Raw genomic sequence first — 26,952 nt, forward strand, 5'->3', positions numbered from 1 at the left:
CATTTTCAAGGGTGTTAGCACTCACTAGAATCTAAATGCATATGCAACGAGTTAGAACATCTAGTGGCACTTTGATAACCGCATTTCACGATGAGTTTTACCCCTCTTAATAGTATGGCTACCTATCCTAAATGTGATCACACACACTAGGTGTCTTGATCACCAAAACAAAATAGCCCTATAGATTTCACCTTTGCTTTGAACCTATTTTGTTTTTCTCTTTCTTCTTTTCCAAGCCCGAGCACTTGATCATCACCATGGCTATCACCACCATCATCATGATCTTCATTGTTTGCTCCACCACTTGGAATGTGCAACCCTATCTCATGATCACTTAGAATAACAGGGTTAGCACTTAGGGCTTCATCAATTCACCAAAACCAAACTAGAGCTTTCACGGTGCCACCACTGTTTTTATCCAGAGAGTGGGGTAAACCGGGTTGGTCACCGCCACGGTCATCGCCGCTGGGAGGGCGGTGCACCGCCGTTATTTTCCAGAGAGGGTGTTTTTTGGGGGGCTGGCCGGGTGGTCACCGCCACCCCTAGGGCAGTGCCACCGCCACCCTGTCCAGTGCCAGGGTCCCAACGGCTAGTTTGAAATAGCCGTTGCAATTTGACCATTGGGCACCACCACCCTATGTCCAGAGCTCGGCTTTGGCTGAGGTTGAGCACCTTAGGGATGTGTTGCCCTTATGTGTGCTTGGTTTGAGAGCCCTCTCACTCACTTGTGCTTGCAAGAGTGTGATCCAATTGCGAAGTGAGCAATTTCTAGTGTGTTGCATTGGGTGATTGCATCTATTGGCACTAGGTGATCGAGTTGCAAGCTGGTTGGTGCTTGTTACTCTTGGAGGTTGCCACCTCCTAGACGGCTTGGCGGTGGTCTCCGTCGAAGCACGCAAAGAAGATTGTGCGGTGCTTTGGAGAAGTGATTGTGAGGGGTGTTGTGCTCGCCCCGCGGGAGCCATGAAGAGCAACTCCAGTAGAGCGAGACATGAAGGGCGACAAGTGGTCCGACTGTGTCAAGTGTTGGAGCTTGTAGTAAGCACTCCATGTGGAAGAGTGTGACTTGTAGGTCACCACTAGCAAGAGGAACGACAGTAACCTTGGAACTTGTCTCAATGGGGACTAGCTTGGTGGCAACCAAGTGAACCTCGGGATAAAAATCATCGTGTCATCCTTGTCTTCCTGTTGGTTTGCATTCCTCTTTACACAAGCTTGTATTTATATATTGTGCTTATGTAGTTGCTCTTGTAATTAGTTAGCTTATGTAGCTTGCTAGTTACCTTCTTGCTTGTGTAGCACAGAAGTAGCTCCCTTGTGTAACTAGTTTACTTTTGTAGTAAATTAGTTGCCTTGCTTAGTTTATGTAGCTAAGTGTTTTGCGCTCTCTAATTTGGCTTGTGTAGCCTTGTTATTGAGCATTGCTAGTGAGCTTAGGAGCTTTGTGCTTTTACATCACTAGCATCTGTAAGAGCTCTCTGGTTGTCAAAGTACCAGTGCATAGGTTTGTGTGACCTTACTCTAGAATTGATTAGGTGAGTTCTATCTAGCCCGACACCTTTGTTACCTAATTAGAATCTTTATAAGGTGCTTGTGAACTTAGATAGAGGGGTGTAGTCTTGGCTTGACTGATATTTTTAATTCCACATTTATTTCGGTTAGCTGGCGCGATTAATTTTTGAAAAGACTATTGACCCCTCCTCTAGTCTGACATCTTGACCCTACAACCACACCCGCTCGCCCTATCATTGGAGCAACACAGTTGCTCGTCGGGGCTACGCAGCTGCCTGCCCGCTGGCATCCCCTCGCCACTCCACGGCATCGATCTCCGTGTCAGCGTCGAGCTCCACAGCCTCCATTTTGTCCAAGCAGCAAGTAGATTTTACACTTGAAAGCGTATGTTGCAAGTTTATGTTTCAAGTGTTTCAAATATTTCATAGGTATGTTGCAAGTGTTTCATACGGATGTTGCAAAAGTAGACCGGGATATTGCATATGTTGCAATGGTTGTACACGTATGTTTCAATCTTCTGTTCCCAATGTTTCATTTATTTTTTAGACATATGTTGTAAGTGTGTTTATCTGGATGTTGCATATGTTTCATACATATGTTTGTCAGTGTTTTATCTGGATATTGCGTATGTTTACAATGGTTTCAAGTGTTTCTCAGGTGTGTTTTGTAAGTGTTTCAGATGCATGTTTCAAATATTTCATCTGTCTTCATACGTATGTTGCAAGTGTTGCATCTGCATATTTTAAATGTATTGCATCTTCCTCCTCGCCTTCTGCTATGTCTTCTTGGTGTGTCCTCCTCCCAGAGCCGGCTGGCATCCATACGACACAGCAGCCGTGTCCTTCCGAACCAAAGGCGTTGCCCCTTCCCCCTCTTCTCGCTCGGGCGACATGGGCCCGTGTGGAGCACACGAAGCATAGTGCAGTTACGGGCATCCTGATGCGGGCGTCCAGACGTCCTGACGCTAGTACTGCCGTTTTAAATTTGTCTTCTTCTAGATGAATACTTCTTGATTGACATGCTCGGTCGGATAAACTAATACTACCACTATTTAGTTTAAATGACAAGGCACTGGCTACGCGCTGAGAATCACATATACTTTTGAGATTACTATTTCAATGACGTACTACGTGCCATTAATTATTTATTTTTGAGTGAAAAGGGAAATAATTAAAAAGCTCTATCATGTCGATTGGATTGATGGATCGATAGAGAGAAAGAGACTGAGATTCCGTGGCTACTATGCTTTCCTTTTGCTTTGCTAAGCATGCATTTCTAATGTCGGTAACAGGCATCAATTCTTCAGTGTGGAAGAACTAATAACTAGATTCCCAATTTGTAAATGCGTCAATATATAGTGCTTATTAATTTGAAATTCATCTCTGCGTGCTTGCGTCCATCCGCGGGTCAGGGAGCATCAGATTTGCAGGGCACCAGCGAAAAGCTGGCACACAACAAGCATGATCCTCGACGCATGAACGCACGCCTTTGCTTGCTTTATTATTTTATAATTTGTGTCTCTTATTACTTCATTGATTCACTTTTAGTCAGAGTTGAGATGCTGTGTGTATGTCCTGCATGCCCGCCACTGACTACTGTAACAACCGCTTTGCATATGTCGACACGAGGACCGCATGTTTATTTCATCGACTGTTTTTTTTTACAAGTCGAGCAAGAGATCTTCTAACAGGCTCAGAGGGGGACACAACAGAAAGCAACCACAATATCAATCATCACAATGACTAAGACAACTTTACTAACAACAATTCACTCGCAGCATCAGCAAACAATTAATCAAACGCACTAAAGAAAGTGTTGCCGTCTAAATCTTTTAGCACATAGAGTTGTGCAAGGCACGGGCACTCCGATGAAATAGTGATCTATTGTAGGACTTACCTTAATGTCTTGTTGTCATGGTCGGCGATGAAGCAAGGCGAATGACGTATAGGAGGGTGTGAGAGCGTCGCTCTTTCTATTAGTGGTGGCCATAGGGGACGCTGCCTCTATTAGTGGATCCTCTATCAACCGGCCTCCTCTATGATGACCTTGATCGTGTAGTGTGTAGGGCAATGTTCAATGGTTATGAGAAATAGACAACTTCTTCATCATCAGATGCAGGGGCGGACCCAGGATTGGCCAAAGACTAGGGCCATTACATTTAGCATCAATGCTAATTGTGCTTGACTATAGGAAAAATGAAAATTTGTCCACTGTAATTAAGGGCTAAGACTAGGACCATAGCTCTAGTGACCCTAGTGCTAGGTCTGCCACTGATCAGGTGTGTAATCTACCAAAACAATATGCTCAATAGAGGTGACAGTCCGGTAGCACCATGGGTTCTGTCATATAAACACCGGAGGTCCCTAAGGGCACCTCAATTGCCTGCTCCGTGGGCGCCTTTTGGTGAATCTCTGTTTTGGTCATCTTGGAGGTCATTATCTCGTCAAACACGGAGTCTGCAGTAACCGCCCATGTGTCCTCACACAACAAGGAGTCGGGCGGAGGGCATGCAAGCCACCACAAGATGAGCAAGGATCGACGGTGTTGGCCAAGAGCGTCGAACTACAGAATAGGGGACCAAATAGCTCAAGCGCACATCCAGAATAGAAGTATACTCTATACGTGCGTGGTTGTGCACACTCCAAAAGTATGCCTATATGTGCTACTAGCCACCATGATGGTAGAAGCCTCCTCCGTGAGGGGGCATGCCACTTTTTTTCAAGCGAACCGCAACCAAGTATTTGAGGTTTGTTCGCAAAGAATTCACCATAAACGCAAGCATGGATTAGAGGTTTGGAGCCATTGACGTTCCTGCTCCTTTGCCAAACAAGTGTGGTGGAACATCCTCATCAGACTCGGGCAGCCATAGGGCTCTTCACTGACCATGCCACAAACTTCGACCGGTGGACCGCTTGGAGATTGTTGTGGATTGCAAACAACAGTCGTGGCGTCGATTCCGCCTTCGCCCTGGTAGCCAGGGAGCTATGGAAGGAGCGGAACACCATATTCAATTCTTTCGTTGGGTCTCCACTGAGCTGCAACACAAGCACGAGGTGGATCAATGGGTTTGGTTGGTGCCAAGAACCTTGGTTGTCTATTGTCCAATGTACAACCTAGAGACATAGTACACTAGTGGGGTATGAGCATTCATGTTAATCTGTCTATACCACCCTTAGGGTGCCAATCAAGCGCGTTGTAAACGATTATTCTTTACCTTAATAGAATGACGCGCAAGCCTTTTGCGTGTTCGAGGAAAAAAACATTGTTGTTTTTTTTGTTCTACTAGTAGTAGTCCTATATGCTCATTATTATATATTGGAGGAACATAAGATCAGAATATATGTTAGTTAGTGGCGATAGATCATTCTAGCTATATATATGGCATATGTATCCACCAGATATGACTGATCGATTGATTTTGACATGCAAGTAGTATCATTGAGTTGATTACATTGACCAGCTGATATGAAGAGATCTTGAGAATACCATGTGACGCAAGGAAATAATAAAAGCAATGGAGAGAACTAGGAAAGTGATGGAGATAGATCCTTGTTGTCTTTGCATTTGTCTACACTCGGTCGCCCACGCATGTGCCCTATATCACTACCGGAAATTAGCGTTTTGCCAAGTGCAGGAGGTTTTGCCCACTCGACAAAAAAAAAACACTCGACAAAATGCGTCTTTGCCAAGTGCCTTTTTTCTGGCACTCGGCAAATATGTATTTTGCCGAGTGCCTTTATTTTGGCACTCGGCAAAGAGGCATTTTGCCGTGTGCATTTTTTTTTGGTCCTCGGCAAATCAGTTTTTCAAAGCAATTTTTGAGGCCCTAAATGAATTCAAATCAAAAACTTTTCAACTACAAAGTTGTATAACTTATCAAGATCTATAAAGTTTATTTTGGTCATTTCTTCATTTGACAAAGCGACAATAACGTTGTTCATAAAATCTACATCTCTCATATCTTTCATATTAATTTCATGAGAGTAGAAGAGAGATATAAGATTTGTGAACAATGTTACTACCACTATGTCGGATGTACAAATGACCAAAATAAACTTTGTAGATCTTGAGAAGTTATGAAATTTTGTAGTTGGCAACATTTTGATTTGAAATAATCTTGTCATGCAAAAACGACGTTTGAATTTGAAAATTTGAAAATTTAATTTTTTTAAAAGACCTCGGATGGAAAAACTTCCTAAATGAAAATTGTAGATCTCCAAAAGTTATGAAACTATGTAGTTGACAACTTTTTGATTTGAAATCATCTTATCATGCAAAACTACGTTTGAATCTCTAAAATTTAAAATTTGAATTTTTCAAACGACCTCGGATGGAAAAACTTCCTAAATGAAAATTGTAGATCTACAAAAGTTATGAAACTATGTAGTTGACAACTTTTTGATTTGAAATCATCTTATCATGCAAAACTACGTTTGAATCTCTCAAATTTAAAATTCGAATTTTTCAAATGACCTCGGATGGAAAAACTTACTAAATGAAAATTGTAGATCTCGAAAAGTTATGAAACTTTGTAATTGACCACTTTTTGATTTGAATTCATTTAGGGCCTCAAACAAGCAATTTACTCTCGATTTAGTATAATATATGAGGATAGATAACGAAATCTAGACACAAGTGATAGTGTAGTGCAGTGGTAGAGCAGCAGACACGCGGGGGAGAGGTCGTGAGTTCGAATCCCGCCAGCCGCATTAGCCATGAATTTAGCGCAAAAAATGCACCGACTTCGATGAAGACGGGCGGGCGCTAGCTGGTGGCGGTCTTCCCCGATTTTTTTTTTGAAAAATTTTACTATTATTTTTGGGTTTTTTCGCATTTTCATTTTGCCGAGTGTAAATCTTTGTCGAGTGCTTTTCCGGTACTCGGTAAAGGCTTTGCCGAGTGTCCGACAAAAAGCACTCGGCAAAGAAGTCTTTACCGTGAAGGGATATGCCAACAGCTCTTTGCCGAGTACAGCACTCGGCAAAAGCTTTGCCAAGTGCAATTGTACTTGGCAAAGCACGCGTCTGCTGTAGTGTATCTAACGTAGACCGATCGATCTGAAATCATTATAAACGTAACGCCTGGATGCATGGATGGATGGAACGAAATGCATGCGTTCGTATATACAAGACTCAACACTGCATGCAAAAGCGAGCAAGCAATGTAATCCATCCACCGCGCATCGCTCAACTGTGGATGGAGAGAAACAAAGCTGCTTGCATTGCTGGCTAGATAGCATTAGATGCTGCGTGCTTTTGGTTTCTTTTCTTTTTCAATTCAACTCAACAAACATGGCCCAACCGCCCCATAACCATGCAAATATGCATGCATTGACGCACGGGCTGCATGGTTCTTCTATACCCTTGCTTTTCCATTTTACTTTCTCCTTTTCCTCAACAGATTGTTCTTTTCGTTCCGTACGCAAGCTTAATTCTCTCCTCCACCATTTTCTTTAACTCCATCCCTTCTAAATTATAGGCGCAACGACTCTAGTTTTGTCCTAATCTCTAATTTTGGTCAAGTTAACATCTATGCTGTGGTGGTGGGATCCAGGATCCAAACCCTGTGGGGCTAATTTTGCATATATATATAGATATATGCATAAGAACAGTTAATTTCAAGTCAACTAGTAACACAACTGTTATGCAATTGACGTACACAATTGCAAGTGCTACGCAGCAAGGGATTTAACTTGCTCTGGCAAATCTGTGAGATCTGCCACTGCATCTACAAGTTAAAATAAATCAAGACTCTGCCATGAAAATTTAATAAAACTAATTTGACGTTATTGTATATTTTATAAAACTTGATCAAAGTGAGGATTCTATTTTCTAATTCTTAAAACTGGTTTGAATGGTAGGTTTCTATTTTCTAATTATAAAAACAATAAAATCAGGTTTAATCTCTAAAAATTTATAACTAATTTATTTTTAAAACTAGAAAAATATGAAACTAGTGCCAGTTTTCTTTAAAATTGTTGTAAATCTATTGCTACTCTATTTGGTGTTATTTAGATTATATCCATTTTTTAATAAATAATGAGCACGGCTATGAGCAATAAAATAATAGAAATAAAAATAAATAAGTTTGAAATAATTATAAATATATAAAAAAACCTAGATAGGTAACTTTTAGAAATGAATTGGTACGAGTTTCATATTTTTATAATTTATTAGTTATATTAGTTATGATTTTTTAGAAATTAAACCAAAATTTCTCATTCTTACAAAAATATAAATCCACCTTGAAACCAGCAAGAGGATGACATTTGTCTAATTTTGACAGTTGGAGGACGTCTGATACCTAATTTCCCCTAATTTCATAGTTCATGGTTTTAAAATCAGACTGATGTGCAAGGTAGTAGAAAAATGGACATTACCTAATAAATTATTGTGTATTATTTTGGAGTGCTCGGCAAAGGCTATGCTTAGCACTAATAGTATATGCAAAAAAACGGTTTCCTTATTTTAAAGGAAAATTCTGAAGCTTAGCTTTTCCAAATGAAAGCATCCTTCATTTGCCCTATTTTATTTGAGCATAAAGTAGTTGCATACATGCACAATTCTACCGTTATTCTTTTGCCAGATAGGTTCTCCCGGTTGAATGGTGTAGAAAAATATCCCTAGGCCCACCTGTAAACATTCTTGAGTGCACATAAAGCAAACTAGCTAGCTAGCTATAGGTCTCCCTGCAGGTTAGTTTGCTTGCTGGAGGCCATGGCTAATTGCCCAACTGAACATGTATAAATAGCTAGCCCCTGCGTGAATGCAATGTGTGTGGATGTGTAAGGCAAACACAGATTGGAGCCAGAGCTAGCATAGAGCTTCTATTGTAGTGCCCTGCAGCTGCTGGATCGATCGGATACCATCACATCACTTGATCTCCAATCTCATATCCTTTTTAGAGAGATCATCGATGGGTCGTCATGCTTGGGGTGACTGCAAGCCTACGGCAACAATGCTGTCCGTTGTTGTAGTGTTCGCCGTGCTCAACACACTGACGAAGATGGCCTTCAACCAAGGGATGCACACCACTGTCCTCATCACGCTTCGTCAGCTCACCGCCTTCCTCTTCCTCGCCCCAATCGCCTACTACCGGGAGAGGTATGCTATTGCTAGCTAGCTGCGTGCTATAGCCTATAACACGTGACAATCTCTAAGGATCTCTTTGCTTGTGACAGTTTGTGAGTGACAGCTCAAGTGTCTTTCAGGCGTCACTAATTAAGTTTGTCTGTCTGTACATGTACTTGTGTGGAAGTTGGAATGAAATTTTCATAGAAAAGTAAAGGTTGATAATTAGATGTACTCTAGCTACTTGCTGATTTACCATGCATAACATATATGTTGCGTGTAGGAAGACAAGGCCTAAGATGACACTTGAGATCTTTGTGTATCTCTTCTTCAGTGCAGTGCTTGGGTAAGTAGTTGTGATCTCTCATCGCTCTTCTTCAGTATAGTAGTAGTTGAGATGCTTTTTTCATGACTTGTGCTAATCATCAAAAAGCTTAATTCCTTTGTTAATTACATGCACAATAATATCGTATGTGTATGTATATATGTAGTGCCTCACTTACGCAGTGGCTGTTCTTCGTGGGGCTACGATACACCACAGCAACATTTGCATGTGCCTTCATCAACATGACTCCCATGTTCACTTTTCTTGTGGCACTTCCTTTTGGGTACGTAATTAATTAATTAAATTATATGCTAGTACCTAGCTACTTAATTAATTGATGCTGTAATTAAGTGTACCTGCATGCTATACATTACTAGGATGGAGAAACTGGACCTCAAGACTGGAGCCGGCATAGCGAAGGTGATTGGCACAGCAGTAGGGTTCACAGGAGCGATCCTGCTTGCACTCTACCAAGGTCCATCACTGACCAAACCCTCACCTGCTGCACCCGGAGCAGCAATGGCGGCTGCGGCGGGCCATGGTGGTGGCGCACATCATCAATGGGCAATTGGGTCTGTGGCCCTACTTGCAGGCGCGGCATGTTGGTCCTTTTGGTTCATCCTTCAGTCAAGACTGGGGAAGAAGTACCCGGCACTCTACTCTGGAAATGCCCTCATGTTCTTGCTCAGCTTCCTTCAGATGGCTGCTGTGGGGCTGGCCACACAGAGGGACCTGTCAGTGTGGATCCTCAGAACCAAGCTTGAGATCATCACTGTGTTCTTTGTGGTATGTAATTAACATGAGAGGCAAATTAATTCAGTTTATAATTAACCTAGATCGATGATTATAGACCATTAATTATTGACTAGTGTTGCTCTGTTATTAATTTATTATTAAGGGGATAATGGGGTCTGGAGTTTGTTTCTTGGCCATGTCTTGGTGCATCGAGCAAAGAGGCCCAGTCTTCACCACTGCATTCACACCTCTCATACAGCTGATAGCAGGTGCTATCAACGTCGTCGCTCTCATGAACAGCTCCATGTTGGAAGGTACAGTACCTAGCTACTACTAGTATACATACATATGCATGCATCACCCTCGCTAGTATACATAAATGTGAAAATTTATTCCAATTAATTCAACTGCTTAGTCAAAAAATACAATATTGATTATTATTACGTGCTTTAATTATTTGATGATTATCCATGCAGCGCCCTGGGCTCTGCTCTTGTAATTGCTGGGTTATACTTTGTCCTCTGGGCAAAGACCAAAGAGGCATCAGATGCTCCTCCTCCATCCAGCAATATTAATGCAATAGACGGCCAAGAGAAACCAAAGCAAGCGACGCAACAAAGAGAGGATGCTGTCTGATGAGCAATCATGAAAACAGGAAAAAAAGAGAAGAAATTAAAGGTACAGTGGTCTCAGTCTCTACGTACGTGTGGATGGAAGATCTAGAAGAAGAAGAAAACAATTTTTATTCTCTAATAGAGAGACAAGTAGTAGTCAAGGTTTTGTATGTGCTGCAAAAACTGCAAACCGTTCTGTGCATTCATGTCATCAGTCCACCGGCCACCTGCTGCATCTACACATGCATGTAAAAGAATGGCTCTGGCCAGTGCAAGTGTGCAATCGCTGTGGGCAAATTAAACAATGCAAGCTCGTTACTTTCTCGGTTTTTTGGATGGGCCGGGAGTGCTGTTGTACCTAGTAGTCTTTTTTATACTGCAATTTACACACTTAGTTTGTTGCTTAAACAGCACTAATATACCCGCAAACAATGCTGCCCTCCCATCACACATATATGTCACATGTTTGGTCACCTCCATCCTTTCCGTTCCTCCTCTAGTTCATAACTGCAAAAAAGAGAGTCATTGGCTGAAATAATTGCCCACGTTTCACTCGATCCATCTGTTAGACGGTGCGTGTAGAAAAGCCCACATGCACGAGACTTAGTAGTCTTTTTATAGTTAGGACTAGCTAGCTACTTTCCATGTGCGTCATATACTGACCATGCATGCTTGTTTCTCGAGATCTCTCCGACAAACTAAACTAATTTGTCTCCACAATTAACATCCATGTGCATGGTCAACAACACCACATATATAGCATCCATTCATTTCTTCTTCGTCTTCCTAGCCTTTCTTTCAGCATTTTCCTTCCATCCATTTTAGCTATATCATGCTCGCCATCCTAGCCTTTCTTTCAATATGCATGTGGCAAATGGATATGATTACCTCGAGCCATAAGGTTGATTTCATATCAATTCCAACTTCACACCAGCTTCTTGCGTTTCCAAAGAATAATCGTCGCAGCGGACGCAAAAGGGATTACTAAACAATAACAGTAAGTTTCCTTAAATTGTTTGGTTATACCCTTATTTAATCGATTAGATTCTGCCCTTTTCTTGACTTTCTGCCAAGTTCTATACATATAGCTTGCCTCTGCATGCATATATAGGTAAAACAGAGATAGAGTAGGAACTAGGGGCAACAAAGCAATGGCGAATGGCGAAATATTGGGATCTGTGAACCTGCCTATGCCAACAGGATCTCAACATTCACATACTCATGGCTATAGTTTATTCAACAATTCAGTGTTTATCCAAGGGTTTATTACATAATTAATTAAATAAAGAAAGCCATAGGTTATAGTCCTCAAGAGTAAGGAATGAATATTTGTCTTAGTCAGGATCAACGGTGTGAAAAATATTTATGGTTAAGCCTAACGGTGTTTAGCGGAGCTAAAGCGTCGTTAATTAGTGGCAATAGCGAAACAATTGGCACTATTGTACGATAGACCCTATGAATAAACTATATATAGCAGACCTATAGCGGGCTATTTAGAACCATATATACTCAATATACATCCATGCTAGTATAACATTCTAATTCATGGGACATACTGTATGTAAGTATAATCACTCCCCATTTATACTGCAATGACTTTGCATATATAGCTATCGAAATGGAAGAAGCATTGTTAAATTTGGGATGTATCATGCATATAGGATATCCATATATACCTGGGAGAGGGTTCCATGACATCTAGCTAGGTATATGTACGTCCGGTTGTATGTATGTAACATCCAACGAAGAGTCCAAACTGTAACTAAACTTTACGAAAGAAGATTACTATATATAAATAGCTAGTAACATAATAAATAGTAGGCTGAGATCACTACTACAATAACACCATCACTGCCGGGCCTAATTAAAGCCTCTATCACCGTCGGTTTTGCTCGCCAGCAGTGAAAATGGAGTTGGTCACGGGTCTGTGTGTCGTCGTCCCCATCTACCTTGCTTGTGTCTCACCATGCCCATCCACAACAGATCTGGACGAGGGGGTGGCGGTGGGTGCCATTGTCGTGCTAGAAGGCATACCGCCGCCGAGCCGTGCTCATCGGGAGGGATGCCGCAGGCTAGGGAGGAAAGGGCAGGGTCGCTGCCCCTGTCCATGGTGGATCTAGTTGAAGGGGTTGGTGGGCACCACGTCATGCCAGGAGAAGGGGCCCGCCACTGTGAGGTGGGCTTGTTGGGAGAGGTAGGGGAGCGCCGCCACCACCAGGCTAGGGAGGGAGGACGAGGCCAGCGCCGCCCCCCATCCATGTTGGATTTGGCCGAGTGGGTGGCAGGTGACACCGTCACACCGATACAAGGGGGACGAGCCAAGAGTCTACCGCTGTCGGGCTAGGACGTAGGGGCAGGTCCGCCATCGTCATGCCTGTAGGTGAGAAGAGTAGGAGAGAGTGAGGATGCTCTAGGGTTCTAGTTACACACTTAAGGCTGGTTTTCACCGCCGGCTCGTGGCTCGAACAGGTGGTGAAAACCAGACTGGTGGTGATATATTATCACTATTGGTTTAAAGGAAAAACAGCGGTAAAATGGTGCTGGTGAAAATAATTTCTATAGTAGTGGATAATAACTAATTAATGAGTCACAAATAAATACTACTACAATTATCAGGTCAAATTAAATAATACTAGTTTTGTGCCTCGCTTGCGTTCACTCATAGGCAAGTTTTTCCAACGTCGTTTGTACTAGCTAGGTGATGTTATTATCTATATATATATGTGCTGTGTGGCATGCATGATTGAGCACAGTGTATAACGCGCTTAATTATTAATATATATTCTTGTATGTGTTCTTGACCGTACTTCACCTAATCTTTAAAGAAACTATAGTTTGCTGTTGTGTTTGAACTCTGTGCTTGGTCCCTATTGACTAGTAGCTAATTGTAACAAGTTGCTATAAGTACAATACAATAATCTCCTATGACAGTACTGTGCGTGCCTGTATATCAATTGAACCATGCGAGACTTGCCTGCCTGCTCCTATATATTTTATATATTAATGCAAAGCAAAGCGAATAAACTAAGTTGCGTGCACCACTGGATCATATCAGCTAGCTCTCATCGTCTCAGTTAGCTTTTTGAATGACTAGCTAGCTAGCTAGTGACTCTTTTTTCTTTTTGACATTGCATAGTAATTAAGCTGTGTATGTTGTCCACCGAAACCAAACTCTCCTGCTGGCATGCATGGATGGGCGGCCGGCTGATTGATTGGTTGATATGTAGACGGAAGAAGAGAGCCAATGCAAATAAAAACGGATGGCCGAGATGGAAAGCAAATGGGGAGTTTTCCTATCTATCTAGATGAAAAGAGTAGAGATGATGAATACAATGCAGTCCATGCATCGATTGTCGGGCAATTTCGTTCATCATGGATCCATGGAGATGTAGTAGTATGTACACATGGCCTAATTAGATTGCCATGCGCTTACGCAAGTGCTATTCAGGTACTAGCTAGCTAGGCTCTGTCATTGATCCATCGAATTGCATTGCATCCATGGGTATGGGTACCTAGGCAGTTGAGCTGCTAGCTATTGCCCTATTCGTTTGGCTGATAAGTCATGGCTGAAAGTATTGTTGGCTGATTTGTTGTGAGAGAAAAATAATATTTATTGGCTAAAAAAGTACGGCTTATAAGCTAAGCGGACATGGCATGTATATATATATATATATATATATATATATATATATATATATATATATATATATATATATATGCTAGCTAGCTAGTCTGCTGTGCTGTGAGAATCCATCCATCCATCCATCCATCGTCGTCGTCGTCTGTGCAGGGAGACGAGACGACTGCAGATCAGGCTTCATATATAGGATCGGCCGGAAGCGGCGGCGGCGGCGGCGTCGAGCTCGTCGTTGGTCGGCGACGATCGAGCGAGATCGATCGTACGTTCAGCGTCGAACATCAGGATTGTGGAGGTGGACCGGGCGAGAAGACGACGACGACGAAGATGGCATGGTCCATGGAGGCGGTGATGCTGCCGGCGAGCATGGTGCTGGTGCAGGCCTTCACCATGGGCGCCCTGCTCCTGTCGAAGCTGGCGCTGAACGTGGGAATGGAGCCCTTCGTCCTCCTCGCGTACCGCAACCTCATCGGCGCCATCGTCGTCGCTCCCTTCGCCTTTTACTTTGACAGGTACCTCTACCCACCTAGTAGTACGCACCAATTATATTAATGCATTGCAGCATGATTGATGCATGTGTGCAATAGTAACTTTATATGAAGCAACTTTAGATAAGACGATGCTCGTGTCACAAAGTAATTAAGTACAGTAGTAAACAAACCTAGCTTACATTGTTGCCTAATTATTTGATTTGATGACTACTACACGTATATATATATACCAGCTGGCCAACCACAATATAACAAAGACTTACGTTCATAAAAAACAATAACAACGATATATATGCAATATATAAACAAATTAATTTTATTTCATGGTAAAAAAAAGTCTAGCTATACGAGGGTGTTTGGTTGTTTACCCAGGCACAAGCAGCAATCCTGGTGGCTAGGATTAATTGGTTGCTTGACAGGCATTTGACTGCCAGGATAGCAACTAGACAGACACTACATGCTCGCTCATGAGTCTCAGACTTTGGTTTATATATATCTGCACATTCTACCAAGCTACGCACACATATGATAGCTAGGTTCCGACCCGACCCGTCCTCGCATCGAAATATATATTCAGATAAATAATTTTTTTTCCGGATCCTGTGATGATCTCTCGTACGTATATACTTTTTTTTGACACGAATGGAATAATATATGTGTGTGTGGCTGGCTACACATACATATACATATATATAAATTATATGAAATTATATACAGTATATATCATCATGGACGACCGACAAGGGCCGGGGTTGCATGAGCCTAGCATACACGTTTTTCTATGCCGGCAGCGGCAGGCAGGGTCGTTGCGTTTGCTTTCCTGCTGTTTCTTGCCTGCCTGCCTTGTCTTGACAAGCAAAAGCATAAGCATGCATGCAAAAGGGATACTTTTTTTTTTCTTTTTTCGAAAATTGCTGGCAGAATTATGCGAGGCAAATATATTGATAGAGAAGAGGACATGCAAAAGGGATACTAGCTAGCTAGCTACCTAGGTAGTATATGCTGCTTGCTACAGAGGGCAGGCATGATGTGCCTGCCTGCAATGCAAATTAAAGGGATCGGATGCATGAGAGACAGAGATAGATATGCCGGCCGGCCGGGTCGATCGAGTGCCGTCTTGTGATTGTGAATATACTTGTAGCGTCGTCGACGATCAGTTAGTTAGTTATTAGTTCCTTCAATTAATGCCTTCCTTAGCTTGCTCGGATTAGCACGACAGGTGTTAGACAGACATGACACACCATGTCTCCTTTTGCTCTTCAATTCTCGCGCCCCATGCTGCTGATGCCCAGCGTTTAGATTGGGGTTAGGAATTAGTATTTGGCACTGTAGTACTTTCGTTTGTATTTGACAATTATTGTTCAATCATGGCCTAACTAGACTCAAAAGATTCGTCTCGTAATTTACAATCAAACTGTGTAATTAGTTATTTTTTTATCTACATTTAATACTCCATGCACGTGTCCAAAGATTTGATGTAATGGAGAGAGAGTGAAAAAACTTGCAATCCAAACAAGGCCCTAACATCTCATTATATATATTCCCCGACCTGATGAGACAAAACTCATATCTCAGGTATCGCGTTCTCTGTATTGTGTAGTTAGTATTCTGTTACGGACAGACAAGGATGTGCAGTGGATGCATCTTCTTCTTTTTTCTTTTTTCCTTTTCACTTTTTTTTAAAAAAAAATGAAATGTCGTCGTCGTCGTATACTGGCTAGGTAGTGTAGCACTTTGGACTGACTTAGCCTCTTTCCTTTTGCTCGATCAGGCCAGGTTTCATCATTCAACTAATGGCCAACAAACATGTCGTTTATTATTTCGAAAACTTTTTTAGATTTATTATAGGGCCAAGCCAAATTCACCCATTTGTCCGAACCAACTGCTTCTTCAAAGGAAGTACTCTTGGACAACGATTAACCCTTTCTGCTTCGGCCGCCAGGTAGTTGTCATTCCCGTTTGTAGCATTCAGGAATAAGAAGCTTAATTCTCCCATTGATCTCTTGCATGCTTCAACATGTCAATCTTTCTGAACTTGATGCAATTCTTCTGAATTCGGCAAGTAAGTTTGGAGTTGTACTCCAGATGGTGGTCCGGTGGGCAGAGAATCAACCAGCCCCTGGACCATGATATCGCAATTTTCAGGATCAAGGACTTCACATCCTTTCCACATATCTATCCTCCTGAAAACACAAACCCATTCCTCAATTTCTAAAGCCCCCAAAGGCCCGCGGCAGAAAAGATATTATTAGCAACTACAAAAATTTTATCACTTAGCCACATCCTAAGAAATTAGCACCACTAGGTCTATTAAGAATTCTTCTGAGAGTTGTTTCACAACTACACAATCAAAGAAAAAGCAAAATGGGTCGTCTACCTTCCTTCTCAAACTTAAGTTATCTCTAGTCCAGAGCTTATTTTTGGACAACAGCCAAAGTAAACAGGAATGCGAATAGGAGTAATGCCCCTAAAATTAATAATTTTGTAGAGACTGTTAAGGAATGGACACCATTAGAAATGTACTGCCATACTTGGGTATCCTCTTCCTCAACAAAATAGATAGCTGAAGCCATTTGAGCAGTTATCTGTAACCACATATTCATAGACTCCCCCCCCCCCCCCCCCAAGCGCCCCCTACGGGCGACTCAGGGCGGCCAGCCTCCGCCGCTCCAGTGGCCTCCTCCCGCCTCCTCTCTGACGGCCCACGTCGGCTCGAAAAAAAGGGCCCCGTTGTAGCCCCTTTCCTCCCTCCCCCCCCCCCCCCCCCACCCACTCCATCTCTCCTCCACGACCTTCCACGGCAACTACGACGAGCTGGCCGACCGGCGACCTAGATCCGGACCCCCCCCCCCGGGCCAAATCTGGCCTTCCCCATGCTGGATCTGCGGTCTGTGAGGTGGAAGGGGCGTCGCTCGCTGTGCGCGGGTGTCGTCACCTCCTTCCCCGGCGCAGCCTTCCCCGTCTTCTCCGGCGAGTTGGCTGGCCGACGAACTAGATCCGAGCCCCCATAGATCGAATCTGGCCTCTACGTCGCCGGATCCGCTGCTCCCCCCACTGCGGTAGTCGCGATCGGGGCCTACCCACTGACGAATGGGGCTATGCGGCAGCCTGTTGTGGCCAGCGCTTTCTGGCGGTTGGGGCCCTGCAAGACTTCCCTGCTGGTGTTCGGCTCTTAGTTCTGGCGGCTAGTGTGGGCGGTCAGTAGGTTTGTGGTGGTGTGGAGGCTACAGCAGTCCTAGTGCCTAGGTCGGCAGCATCGGCCTTCCGTTGGTGTCGCTGCTGCGGGTGCCATGAGTGGCCTACGTCCGCGACCTTCCAGAATCTGGGTGTAAACCCTGCCTGGTTTCTTCGGGCCAGCGGAGGTGGCGTAGTCTGTGTCATCTACCTCCTTGGAGGCGTTGTCAAAGTTTATGTTCGTCCAGGGCAGGCTAGGGCGAAAGTCCTACTCGTGTGCTTCTACCAACGTTGTTGGTGTCTGTGGATGTCAATATCCTTCCTGAAGGCTTCATTGAAGCAATGTTGCAGCCTATCTCTCATTGCCCTCGCCGGTGTAGCTCCTTCCTGTGTTGTGCCTATATGTGCTTCATGCTCATCATCGCAAGGGTTTGTCCAATTGCAGTTGTTTGGCTGTCTCTCTGCTTTGACGGATGCTTTGCCGTTGATGTCGCTTCGGGCTCCGCCGTGTGCGTGATGCCCCCCTCTTGTGGATGCTTTGTCGCATGGACCCTGGCAAATGCTTTGCCGCCATGTTGCTCGTCGTCTTCTCTTGGTGGATACTTAGACACTGTTGAAACTAGTGGTTTCGGACAGCGTGAGGGAGACAGAGGCCTCCGCCCGCCAGGCGTCACCCTCGGGCGGAGGCTTGGGATAGGCACGACAGGTGAGCGTGTGGGAAGCTAGCATGAAAAGCTAGGGTTTCATTAATTCATTCACCATCCATCCGTACGGTTACAAGTGTTCCCTATTTATAGGGCTCAACTACTTCCTGACAGAATTTATTACAATGCCCCTCAACTGCTACAGTACATTCCTAGAATATTCCGCCGCTAGTCTCTTGTTTGCGGGGCAATCCTGCCACACCGTCTTCAAATAACGGGCCTCCATAAGCGGCCGGCCCACCGTGCCTCGGTCTTCGGCCCAAAGGCCTAGGTTCCCGACGCTGGCCTCCGTTTTCAGGGGCGCGCCGTCGCCTTGGCGGGTCTCTGCCGGTCCGGTCGGAGACATCAACCGTATGTCTCCGCTCGGCCGCGCGGGGGCCATGGTTCCCGACGCTGGCCTCCGTCTTTAGGGGGGCGCCGTTGCCTTGGTGGGTCTCTACCAGTCCGGTCGGAGACATCAACCGTAGGTCTCCGCCCGGCCACACGGGGGCCATGCTGGCTCGCTCACGCAGACCACGGGCGCCTACGCTCGAGTACCTGCACACACTTAGGCAAGATTGTTTGTTTGATTAGTTCAGAGGTAAGGCGGCCTCCGCTCTCATCGCCGGAGACGCCTGTGAGCCGAAGCGGGGCGGCGTCTGCCTGAGCATAGGTCGGAGATGTCTGTGCCTGGCCTGGGCTGAATTCGCGACAAGCTCGCTGAGCCTCGTGCAGTGCCCTACGAGCATAGCCAGGAAAGTTCCTTTAGTCAGCACCAGGTCTCCGCCCTAAGACTGTCGAAGATGCCTTGGCGACACCTCGCTGTCGGAGGCCTTCGCCACCCGCCGAAGCCATGTTACAACAGTTCCCCCCTTTTGAGACCATGGTTCGCTGGAGCGTGCCGTGAGCTCAAAACGCCTTGACCAAAGGCATCCGTAGGGGCGGAGGCCACGTGCATTGGCATCTTCGAGCGAGGCCCCGCTACTTCCCCCCTAGCCTGCTCTAGTGTGGCCGCTGGTCTCGTTAAGAGTAGCCGTTGGGCAGCAAATCTAGCCGTTGTCCTACGGTGCGGCCGTTTATGCCGTGTCAGTTTCCGTTGCATACCTTGTGACTTTTTCGGAGATGACCGTTGTGCGGCAAGCGAATTCTCTGGAGATGACCGTTGTATGGTGGGAGCCGGACTGCCTGCCCACCGCCTATATAAGGGTGTTGTTGGTGGCGGGGTCCCCCCCCCCCCCCCGCATTGCTCATCCGCTTTCATTGCCTTTGAGAAATCGCTCTCTGCTCTCTTCGCTTTCGCCTTTTGCTGCCCTCGTGCGTTCCGTCTTTCTGCCTGCGTCTCGCGCTTAGGCGGCTGTCGCGGTGGCTTTCCTTTCCGCCTCCGCCCAAACTTGCCGGCCCGCCTTTTCGGACCCTATCGCCACCTTCTCGGCGTTAGGGCCGTCGGCTGGGGTGCGTGTTTTGAGGAGTGCATGCTTGCCTCTGCCTCCACGTTGGAGTTTGAAAAGCTAGTGGAGGAGGATTTGGGGAGTGTCTCTGTGTCTGTCGAAGACCTGATCGCTGTGGATTCCAGAGATATGGCGATAAAGTCTTGGGATTTCGGCCCCTCCTCCATTACTGAAGAGGCAATCACGGAGATGTTGAAGGAATCATGTTTTCCTTCTTCCAGGGTAAAAATCCCTTCGCCTGGCCAGACTGTTCCGGAACCGGAGGAGGGATATACGGTGGTCTTTCGGGACTTCTTCACCTATGGCCTCCTTTGTCTCCGGACAATCTTTGGTGTTGTGCCCTGCGCTTTCGCCGTGAAAAACGCAATATGGCCTGCGTTGTTTCTGGTTGTGGTTTTTGTTCTAGTTTTTACCTTGGTAACCTTGCCTACCTTGGTTCCTGGTCTAGGTCTCCGGCCCTGCTGGCCCTGCCAGTTGCCCTTGTTCGGGGTGAGGTTGACCCTCGAGGCTGAGCACCTGCCCCTGGCCTGGTTTCTGATTTGATGCGTTCTGGTTCGCGTAGCTCTTCTGTGAGTTTTTGCTGTTGTTTTGCTGTCTGTTTTGACCCTGCTCCTCCAGCCTTTTCCAGAGGTCATTGTCTGATCTGCAGTACTTCTCAAAGTTGTCGTATAACTGCTGTATGGAAGTTGGTTTCTTTCTTGCTAGGTGTGCTGCGAACGGCCTGATTCGAAGCCCTTTGATCGCTGCTTCAATGGCGATCTCTTCTGGGACGTCTGGTGCCTTTGCCTTTAGTTGCATGAATTTCCAAAAGTAGTCATGTAGTGTCTCTCCCTGCATTTGTTTGCACTAAAACAGATCTATGGATGTCAGCGACTGTGCTGCTAGCCCCTTGAAGTTTGCCAATATCTTGTTCCGGAGATTTTCCCAAGAATAGACCATGCTTGGTTTGAGCATGGAATACCAAGCCAACATGTCACCTTCGGCAGCAATAACAAATGACTTTGCTAGGACGGCGTCATCTCCACTGGCGGAGGCTACTGCTGCCTCGTAACTCATAATGAACTGATGGGGGTCTGTCTTTCCGTTGAACTTTGGTAGTGTGATTGGCTTGTACGCCGTTGGCCATGGCGATTGTTGTATGCCTTCAGAGAGTGGGGACTTGGGGTCGATAGGCCTTCGCATCGCCTGAGGTGGCATCGTGGTTGGGCTGATCATTGGCGGAGGCATGGTTGCAGTTGGTGTTGCTGCAGACGCTGGGATCACGGAGGTTGACGCTGGTACTACATGCTGCATACTTAGCATCTCAGCATGTAGGACTGCTAACTGCTGCCTTATTTCTACTGCATGTGCTGACGCTTGAGTAGCTTGCTGATTAGCTACGAATGCTGCTGCCATTCTGTCCCTCTCTTGTTGCGTTCTTTGCAACTGTGCTTGCAGCTGATGCAGTTCTTGCTCTAGTGTTGTACCTGAGTTTGGTTGGGCCTCCGGGTCTTGGATCTCTGGATGTTGGGGTTCCGATTGTTGACCCTGGGCATCTGCTCTGGTGCCGTCCTCCACTGGCGAGGTTGCGTAGGTGCTGCGAGTGGTAAGCCTAGGCCTTCCTCTCTGACCCGTGGTCGTTGCTGCTCTGGTGGTGGTTTTTCTTTTCCCTGCCATCGTTGGTTTGTCTTGGCCAAACCACGGTGGGCGCCAATGTTGAAACTAGTGGTTTTGGACAGTGTGAGGGAGATAGAGGCCTCCGCCCTCCAGGCGTCGCCCTCGGGCGGAGGCTCGGGATAGGCACGACAGGTGAGCGTGTGGGAAGCTGGCACAAAAAGCTAGGGTTTCATTAATTCATTCACCATCCATCCGCACGGTTATAAGTGTTCCCTATTTATAGGGCTCAACTACTTCCTGACAGAATTTATTACAATGCCCCTCAACTGCTACAGTGCATTCCTAGAATATTCCGCCACTAGTCTCTTGTTTGTGGGGCAATCCGGCCACACCGTCTTCAAGTAACGGGCCTCCATAAGCGGCCGGCCCACCGTGCCTCGGTCTTCGGCCCAAAGGCCTGGTTCCCGACGCTGGCCTCCGTTTTTAGGGGCGCGCCATCGCCTTGGCGGGTCTCCGCCGGTCCAGTTGGAGACATCAACCGTATGTCTCCGCCCGGCCGCGTGGGGGCCATGGTTCCCGACGCTGGCCTCCATCTTCGGGGGCGCGCCGTTGCCTTGGCGGTCTCCGCCGGTCCGGTCGGAGACATCAACCGTAGGTCTCCGCTCGGCCGCGCGGGGGCCATGCTGGCGCGCTCGCGCAGACCACGGGCGCCTGCGCTCGAGTACCTGCACACACTTAGGCAAGATAGTTTGTTTGATTAGTTCAGAGGTAAGACGGCCTCCGCCCTCATCGCCGGAGACGCCCGTGAGCCGAAGCGGGGCGGCGTCCGCCTGAGCATAGGTCGGAGATGTCTGTGCCTGGCCTGGGCTGAATTCGCGACAAGCTCGCTGAGCCTCGTGCAGTGCCCTACGAGCATAGCCAGGAAAGTTCCTTTAGTCAGCGCCAGGTCTCTGCCCTAAGACGGTCAAAGACGCCTTGGCGACACCTCGCTGTCTGAGGCCTTCGCCACCCGCCGAAGCCGTGTTACAACAGACACCGTGTATTCTCCTGTTTTGGCAGCCTAGCGTGATGTATCTTTATTTACAGGTCCAGCTGGTTAGGTTAGTGGTGGAGGACCTCTCCCTACTGCCGTTCTTTCTATCCTGTTGTTTTGGTTACTAACCACTTGGTCTGTGGTTTGTAGCCTGCACTATGGGTTTTTCCGTAGCTGCGTTGTGTAAACCGTTCTTTCGGCTCTCTTTTTCTCTTAATGAAAAACGGGTGAAAGGCCCGATCGTGAAAAAAAATCACTCTGTTTCTACGCATGTTTTGAATGTACATTTCAAATTTGACCCATCCCACAACTCAGCTATTTTTTTTAATTGTTCATTTATCAAAACATAAATCTCCCATAGTGATGAATAGCCAGGTTTGAAGAGCCTATATCTAGATATATTTCCAAAATTTGATTCTATGCCCATTATCTATGTGCCATCTATAACCTAACTTTGCAGCGGAGGCTGTCCAAATCATATCTTTGAAGAACTGAGAATACAGAAAATATTTGGCATGGGACTTGCTTATTAAGTACCATATATAGGTTTTAACATGGCTGGGATGCTAATTAGTAATTGTGTTAGCCATACCATGCATTATATATATTGTCACTGCTACCCTCTGTCACTTATAGCATGCAGTCGTCTCATTCACCTTTACTTTGGCAGTTTGGCAGTTTGGCTTTGGCTGATGCCTGCTTTGTCACTCTATCATTAGCAGCTACCAGACCTGTGTGTGTGATGTGGCTATCAGCACAGACCAGAGACACCAGCACCACGCATTGTTACACAGTACTATTGCCAAGCTCAAGCTCCCCGTGTCTTGTTTAACTATTTTGTATATATTGCTCGATCTCTTTCTATACATATATTCAGTCCAGTCCATTAGTACTATATTTATTTTAGTAGCTAGTCACATATATATCTAAGTGTTAATTAACAGAGTAAGCATTATATTACTGTGGTCCGTCCATGGTGTATGTGTGGCGGTGACGGGTGCGTGCAGGTCCATGGTGCCAAAGGTGACCTTCAAGGTGTTGGGGTGGATGTCCATCAGCGCGCTCTTCAGCATCGTCCTCGCCATGGGTCTCCACTACTACGGCCTGCGCGCCACCACGGCCGCCATCTCCGTCAACTTCCTGAACCTGATCCCCGTGGTGACGTTCCTGATGGCGGTGCTGCTCCGCGTGGAGAAGCTGGCGGCGGGGACGTGGGCGGGGCGGGCGAAGATGGCCGGCACGGCCGTGTGCGTGGGCGGCACCATGGTGGCCAGCCTCTACAGGGGCCCGCCGCTGCACCCGTGGCCGACGCACCTGCTCCGCCACCGCGCCGCCACGGCCCCGCACCACCACCGCAACATGCCGCTCGGCACCGTGTACCTGTGCGGCAGCTGCCTCGCCTACGCGCTCTGGTTCATCGTGCAGGCCAGGGTGGGCAGGGTGTTCCCCTGCAAGTACCTGTCCACGCTGCTGGCCTGCTTCTGCGGCACCGTCCAGGCGCTCGCCATCGGCGCCGTCATCAGCAGGGGCGACCCGGCGTCGTGGCGCCTGTCGTGGGATCTGCGCCTCGTCACCGTCGTCTACTCGGGGGTGTTCAACACCGCCGTCACATTCTGCCTCATCTCCTGGGCCATCACGAGACGAGGGCCCATCTACCCGTCCATGTTCAACTCCCTCTCGCTGGTGGCTACCACCGTGCTCGACTCGCTGCTGCTCGGCACCGACGTCTCCGTCGGCAGCCTGCTCGGCGACGTGCTCATCATCCTCGGACTCTACGGTTTCCTCTGGGGCAAAGGCAAAGAGATGAAGCACCTCAAACAGCAGCAGCAGCAGCAGCAGCAGCAGCAGCTCAACGGGAACGTCGACGGGACGACGACGATGTCGATCAGAACCAACGGCGGCACCACCACTACTAACAACAACGCCGCCGACGACCGAGTGTAGCTAGCAACTGCAGCTGCATCCATCCATCACAAGGTAGCAGCTATAACGCGCATCGTCCAGCATCTGATCGATCCATCAGGGAGCTGCATGCATGCACATGCAGTTTTAATTTATGGTAAATAAATAAAATTGAGCAGCTAGCTAGAACTAGAAGTTAAAATGGATCGATCGGCCGGCAGGATGATGATCTCATCACGTATCATGGTCATGGCTATTGCTGCTGCTGTAGGCTATTGGTCAGGCAGGTAGTACATACATAGACAGAGAGACAACAAAACACAGAGACAGATCGATGCAAATAAAAAAGATCGCATATGGAGATCAATAGAGCTTTCAGTCGTCAGCCAGAAAATGAAACACTACTGACCTATCGTATCAGATTGATAGGTCAAGCATAGACTATGCATTAGTCTTCTAGAAAAAGATATTCTTGTTGGGAATTAATTATGTATATATACATTATTTGATATTAAGACATGTGTTGTACTACTACTATAATGTAATGCTTCGTTCGCCAATCAGTTTAATTATTTGCACTCTTGCATTCATGTGCTACTATTCATGGATTTGTTTATTATATATGCGTCTAAATAGCAATATGCGCTTCGCTCTCTCCATGTTTTGGCCCCCTTTGGAACAAAGGATATTTAGAACATAGGAATAGCAAAAACATAGGATTGAAGCTGCATGTCACTTGCAATCCTATAGGAATTGAAAATGAAGGAAATCTCTAATGGAGCATTTGGATACAACGCAGAGAATTAGAAGAGAGAGATAGACACAAAGGAAACTTTCCAAGAGGTTGGGCCTCATGTTAGATTTCCTCCAAAATTTCTATAGATTGAGCCATTCCATAGGAATTTTGTAGGATTCCAGGATGACCAATCCTTTGTTCCAAAGGATCACATAGGAAAAATTCCTATAGGTTTAGAATCCTATAAAATTCCTCCATGAATCCTTTGTTCCAAAGGGGCTTTAATTTCTTTCTTTTTCTGATGATGGATTTCTGGTATATTGCTGTTTTTACTAGACCGGAAATAAATAAACAGACAGACAGATAAAAACAGGGCTCTACCATGCAGTAGTGATGTTTGTTCTTTTTTTTGGGGAACCAGTGATGTTTGTTCTTGTTCCTCTTCTCTTCAGTCTTCGGTCTTTACTCTCTCTCTCTCTCTCTCTCTCTCTCTCCTTTTTTTTTTTGAGCAACGTCTTCAGTTTGTACTCTTTGTTTTTTTTAGCAAAAGTCTTCAGTCTTTACTGTGATCCCTCGCTGCTCGCTGCCATCTAAAGCCGGACTAGTTCCTGGGCTATGGGCCAAGCCCAGTTCCTTTCGTTCCATTGGACCAGGCTAGGCAATTTGGACGTTCTGCTTAAAAAAAAAACTTTGTCCCGTGGCCTCACTCAAGCGCCCGAATTTTTTGTTTTTTTTTTGCCTTTTTTTTTAAGTTTTTCACAAATACGCCCCGGTATCCTTTCAAAAAATAGACCCAGACCGAGCAAACACGTCTCGGCGCCAAATACTCAGGTGGCGCCTTGGTCAGTGGATGGCGCTAGCGTGGCTCGCGACGTGGCGGTGACCTGGTAGCCATCTCGGAGCCAAGCTTGGCACCGATAACCATAGCGTCGAGCTAGGCGCCAAGATCTATGGCGTCATGGTACCGTTTAAAACCGACGCCCACTTCGCCCAACCTTAGGAATAGCTAACTAACTAAATATGTAAATAATCTAACTAGGTTATCACCTGATCACTAGATCACCAAACTAATTAAACTAAATAGGTTATCACATTATCTTCCAACATCAATAAACTAACTACTACTCAACAATTCAACCTCACTAACTAACTACATTGCATATACACGAAATTCACCCCGTCCAACGATGGCAGTGCACGACATCGTTGTAGCGAGGCGCTAGCAACGAACGGCCCAAGCTGAACTGTAGCCTTCGAGGCGGCGAGTGGGAGGAGGCGCTCGGCCACCAGCCCCTGCCCTACAGCCTGGACGGCGGCACCCGGCCCCCTGCTCCGCCCAAGCCAGGCATCAGAGGCGGGGCAAGCGGGAGGAGACGCGGGAGGCGGGCGAGAGGAAGCCGGCCAGTGGAGGGCGCGGTGGAGGGCCACGGGACAGCGCGTCGGCGAGCGGCCACCGCGCGCGGCCGGACAGGGAGGCGGGGCAAGCGGGAGGAGACGCGGGAGGTGGGGCGGGCGGGCGAGAGGCCGGGGAGGGTCACGAGCGCCGGGGCAGGACGTGGCGCGGCACTGTGCGCGGCGGGGAGAGCGGGTAGCGTCGCGGCGCGGTAGGGCACAGCATGCGCGGCAGGGCGGGTGGGGCGGTGGAGCGCGGCGGGGCTGGGTGGGCTCAGGACGGGAGAGAACGAGGGAGAAGGGAAGAGAAAGAGGTAGAAGAGAGAAAGGGAAGGGAGCCCACACGTAAGGCAGGCACAGCGCCAAGATCTGTGGCGCCGAGATGGCTGCCAGGTCACCGCCATGTCGTGAGCCACGCCAACGCCATCCACCGACCAAAACGCCAGAGTATTTGGCGTCGAGACATGTTAGCATGGCGCCAATTATCATGACGCCGAGATCTGGGTCTATTTTTTTTGAAAGGATACCGTCAGGACATATTTATGAAAAACTTTTAAAAAATGGGCAAAAAAAAACGGCTCGAGCACACACCCTAGTTTTTATT

General features: G+C 46.5%; 2 protein-coding genes and 1 pseudogene across 3 annotated transcripts; 2 read left to right on the forward strand and 1 right to left on the reverse strand.

The window, feature by feature from the left end:
* The first annotated feature begins 8,302 nt into the window (after positions 1 to 8,302).
* On the forward strand, positions 8,303 to 10,597 carry LOC136470876 (WAT1-related protein At4g01440-like; annotated as a pseudogene).
* Positions 10,598 to 11,117: 520 nt separating this feature from the next.
* On the forward strand, positions 11,118 to 24,804 carry LOC136470877 (WAT1-related protein At1g09380-like). 2 transcript variants are annotated; one of them, XM_066468607.1, is made up of 3 exons: positions 11,118 to 11,253; positions 14,047 to 14,405; positions 23,326 to 24,804. In XM_066468607.1, exons 2-3 carry the CDS (start codon positions 14,221 to 14,223, stop codon positions 24,260 to 24,262), a joined length of 1,122 nt encoding a protein of 373 aa, XP_066324704.1. In that variant the 5' UTR covers positions 11,118 to 11,253; positions 14,047 to 14,220; the 3' UTR covers positions 24,263 to 24,804. The 2 variants fall into 2 exon arrangements, with proteins under 2 accessions (XP_066324704.1, XP_066324705.1); XM_066468608.1 differs by lacking the exon at positions 11,118 to 11,253 and having other exon boundaries at positions 13,980 to 14,405.
* Positions 24,805 to 26,254: 1,450 nt separating this feature from the next.
* LOC136477890 (uncharacterized) lies at positions 26,255 to 26,752 on the reverse strand. The gene has a single exon (XM_066476148.1). It carries the CDS (start codon positions 26,750 to 26,752, stop codon positions 26,255 to 26,257), a length of 498 nt encoding a protein of 165 aa, XP_066332245.1.
* Positions 26,753 to 26,952: the final 200 nt, after the last annotated feature.

Source organism: Miscanthus floridulus, chromosome 8 (assembly GCF_019320115.1).
Source record: "Miscanthus floridulus cultivar M001 chromosome 8, ASM1932011v1, whole genome shotgun sequence".
Lineage (NCBI taxonomy): Eukaryota > Viridiplantae > Streptophyta > Magnoliopsida > Poales > Poaceae > Miscanthus > Miscanthus floridulus.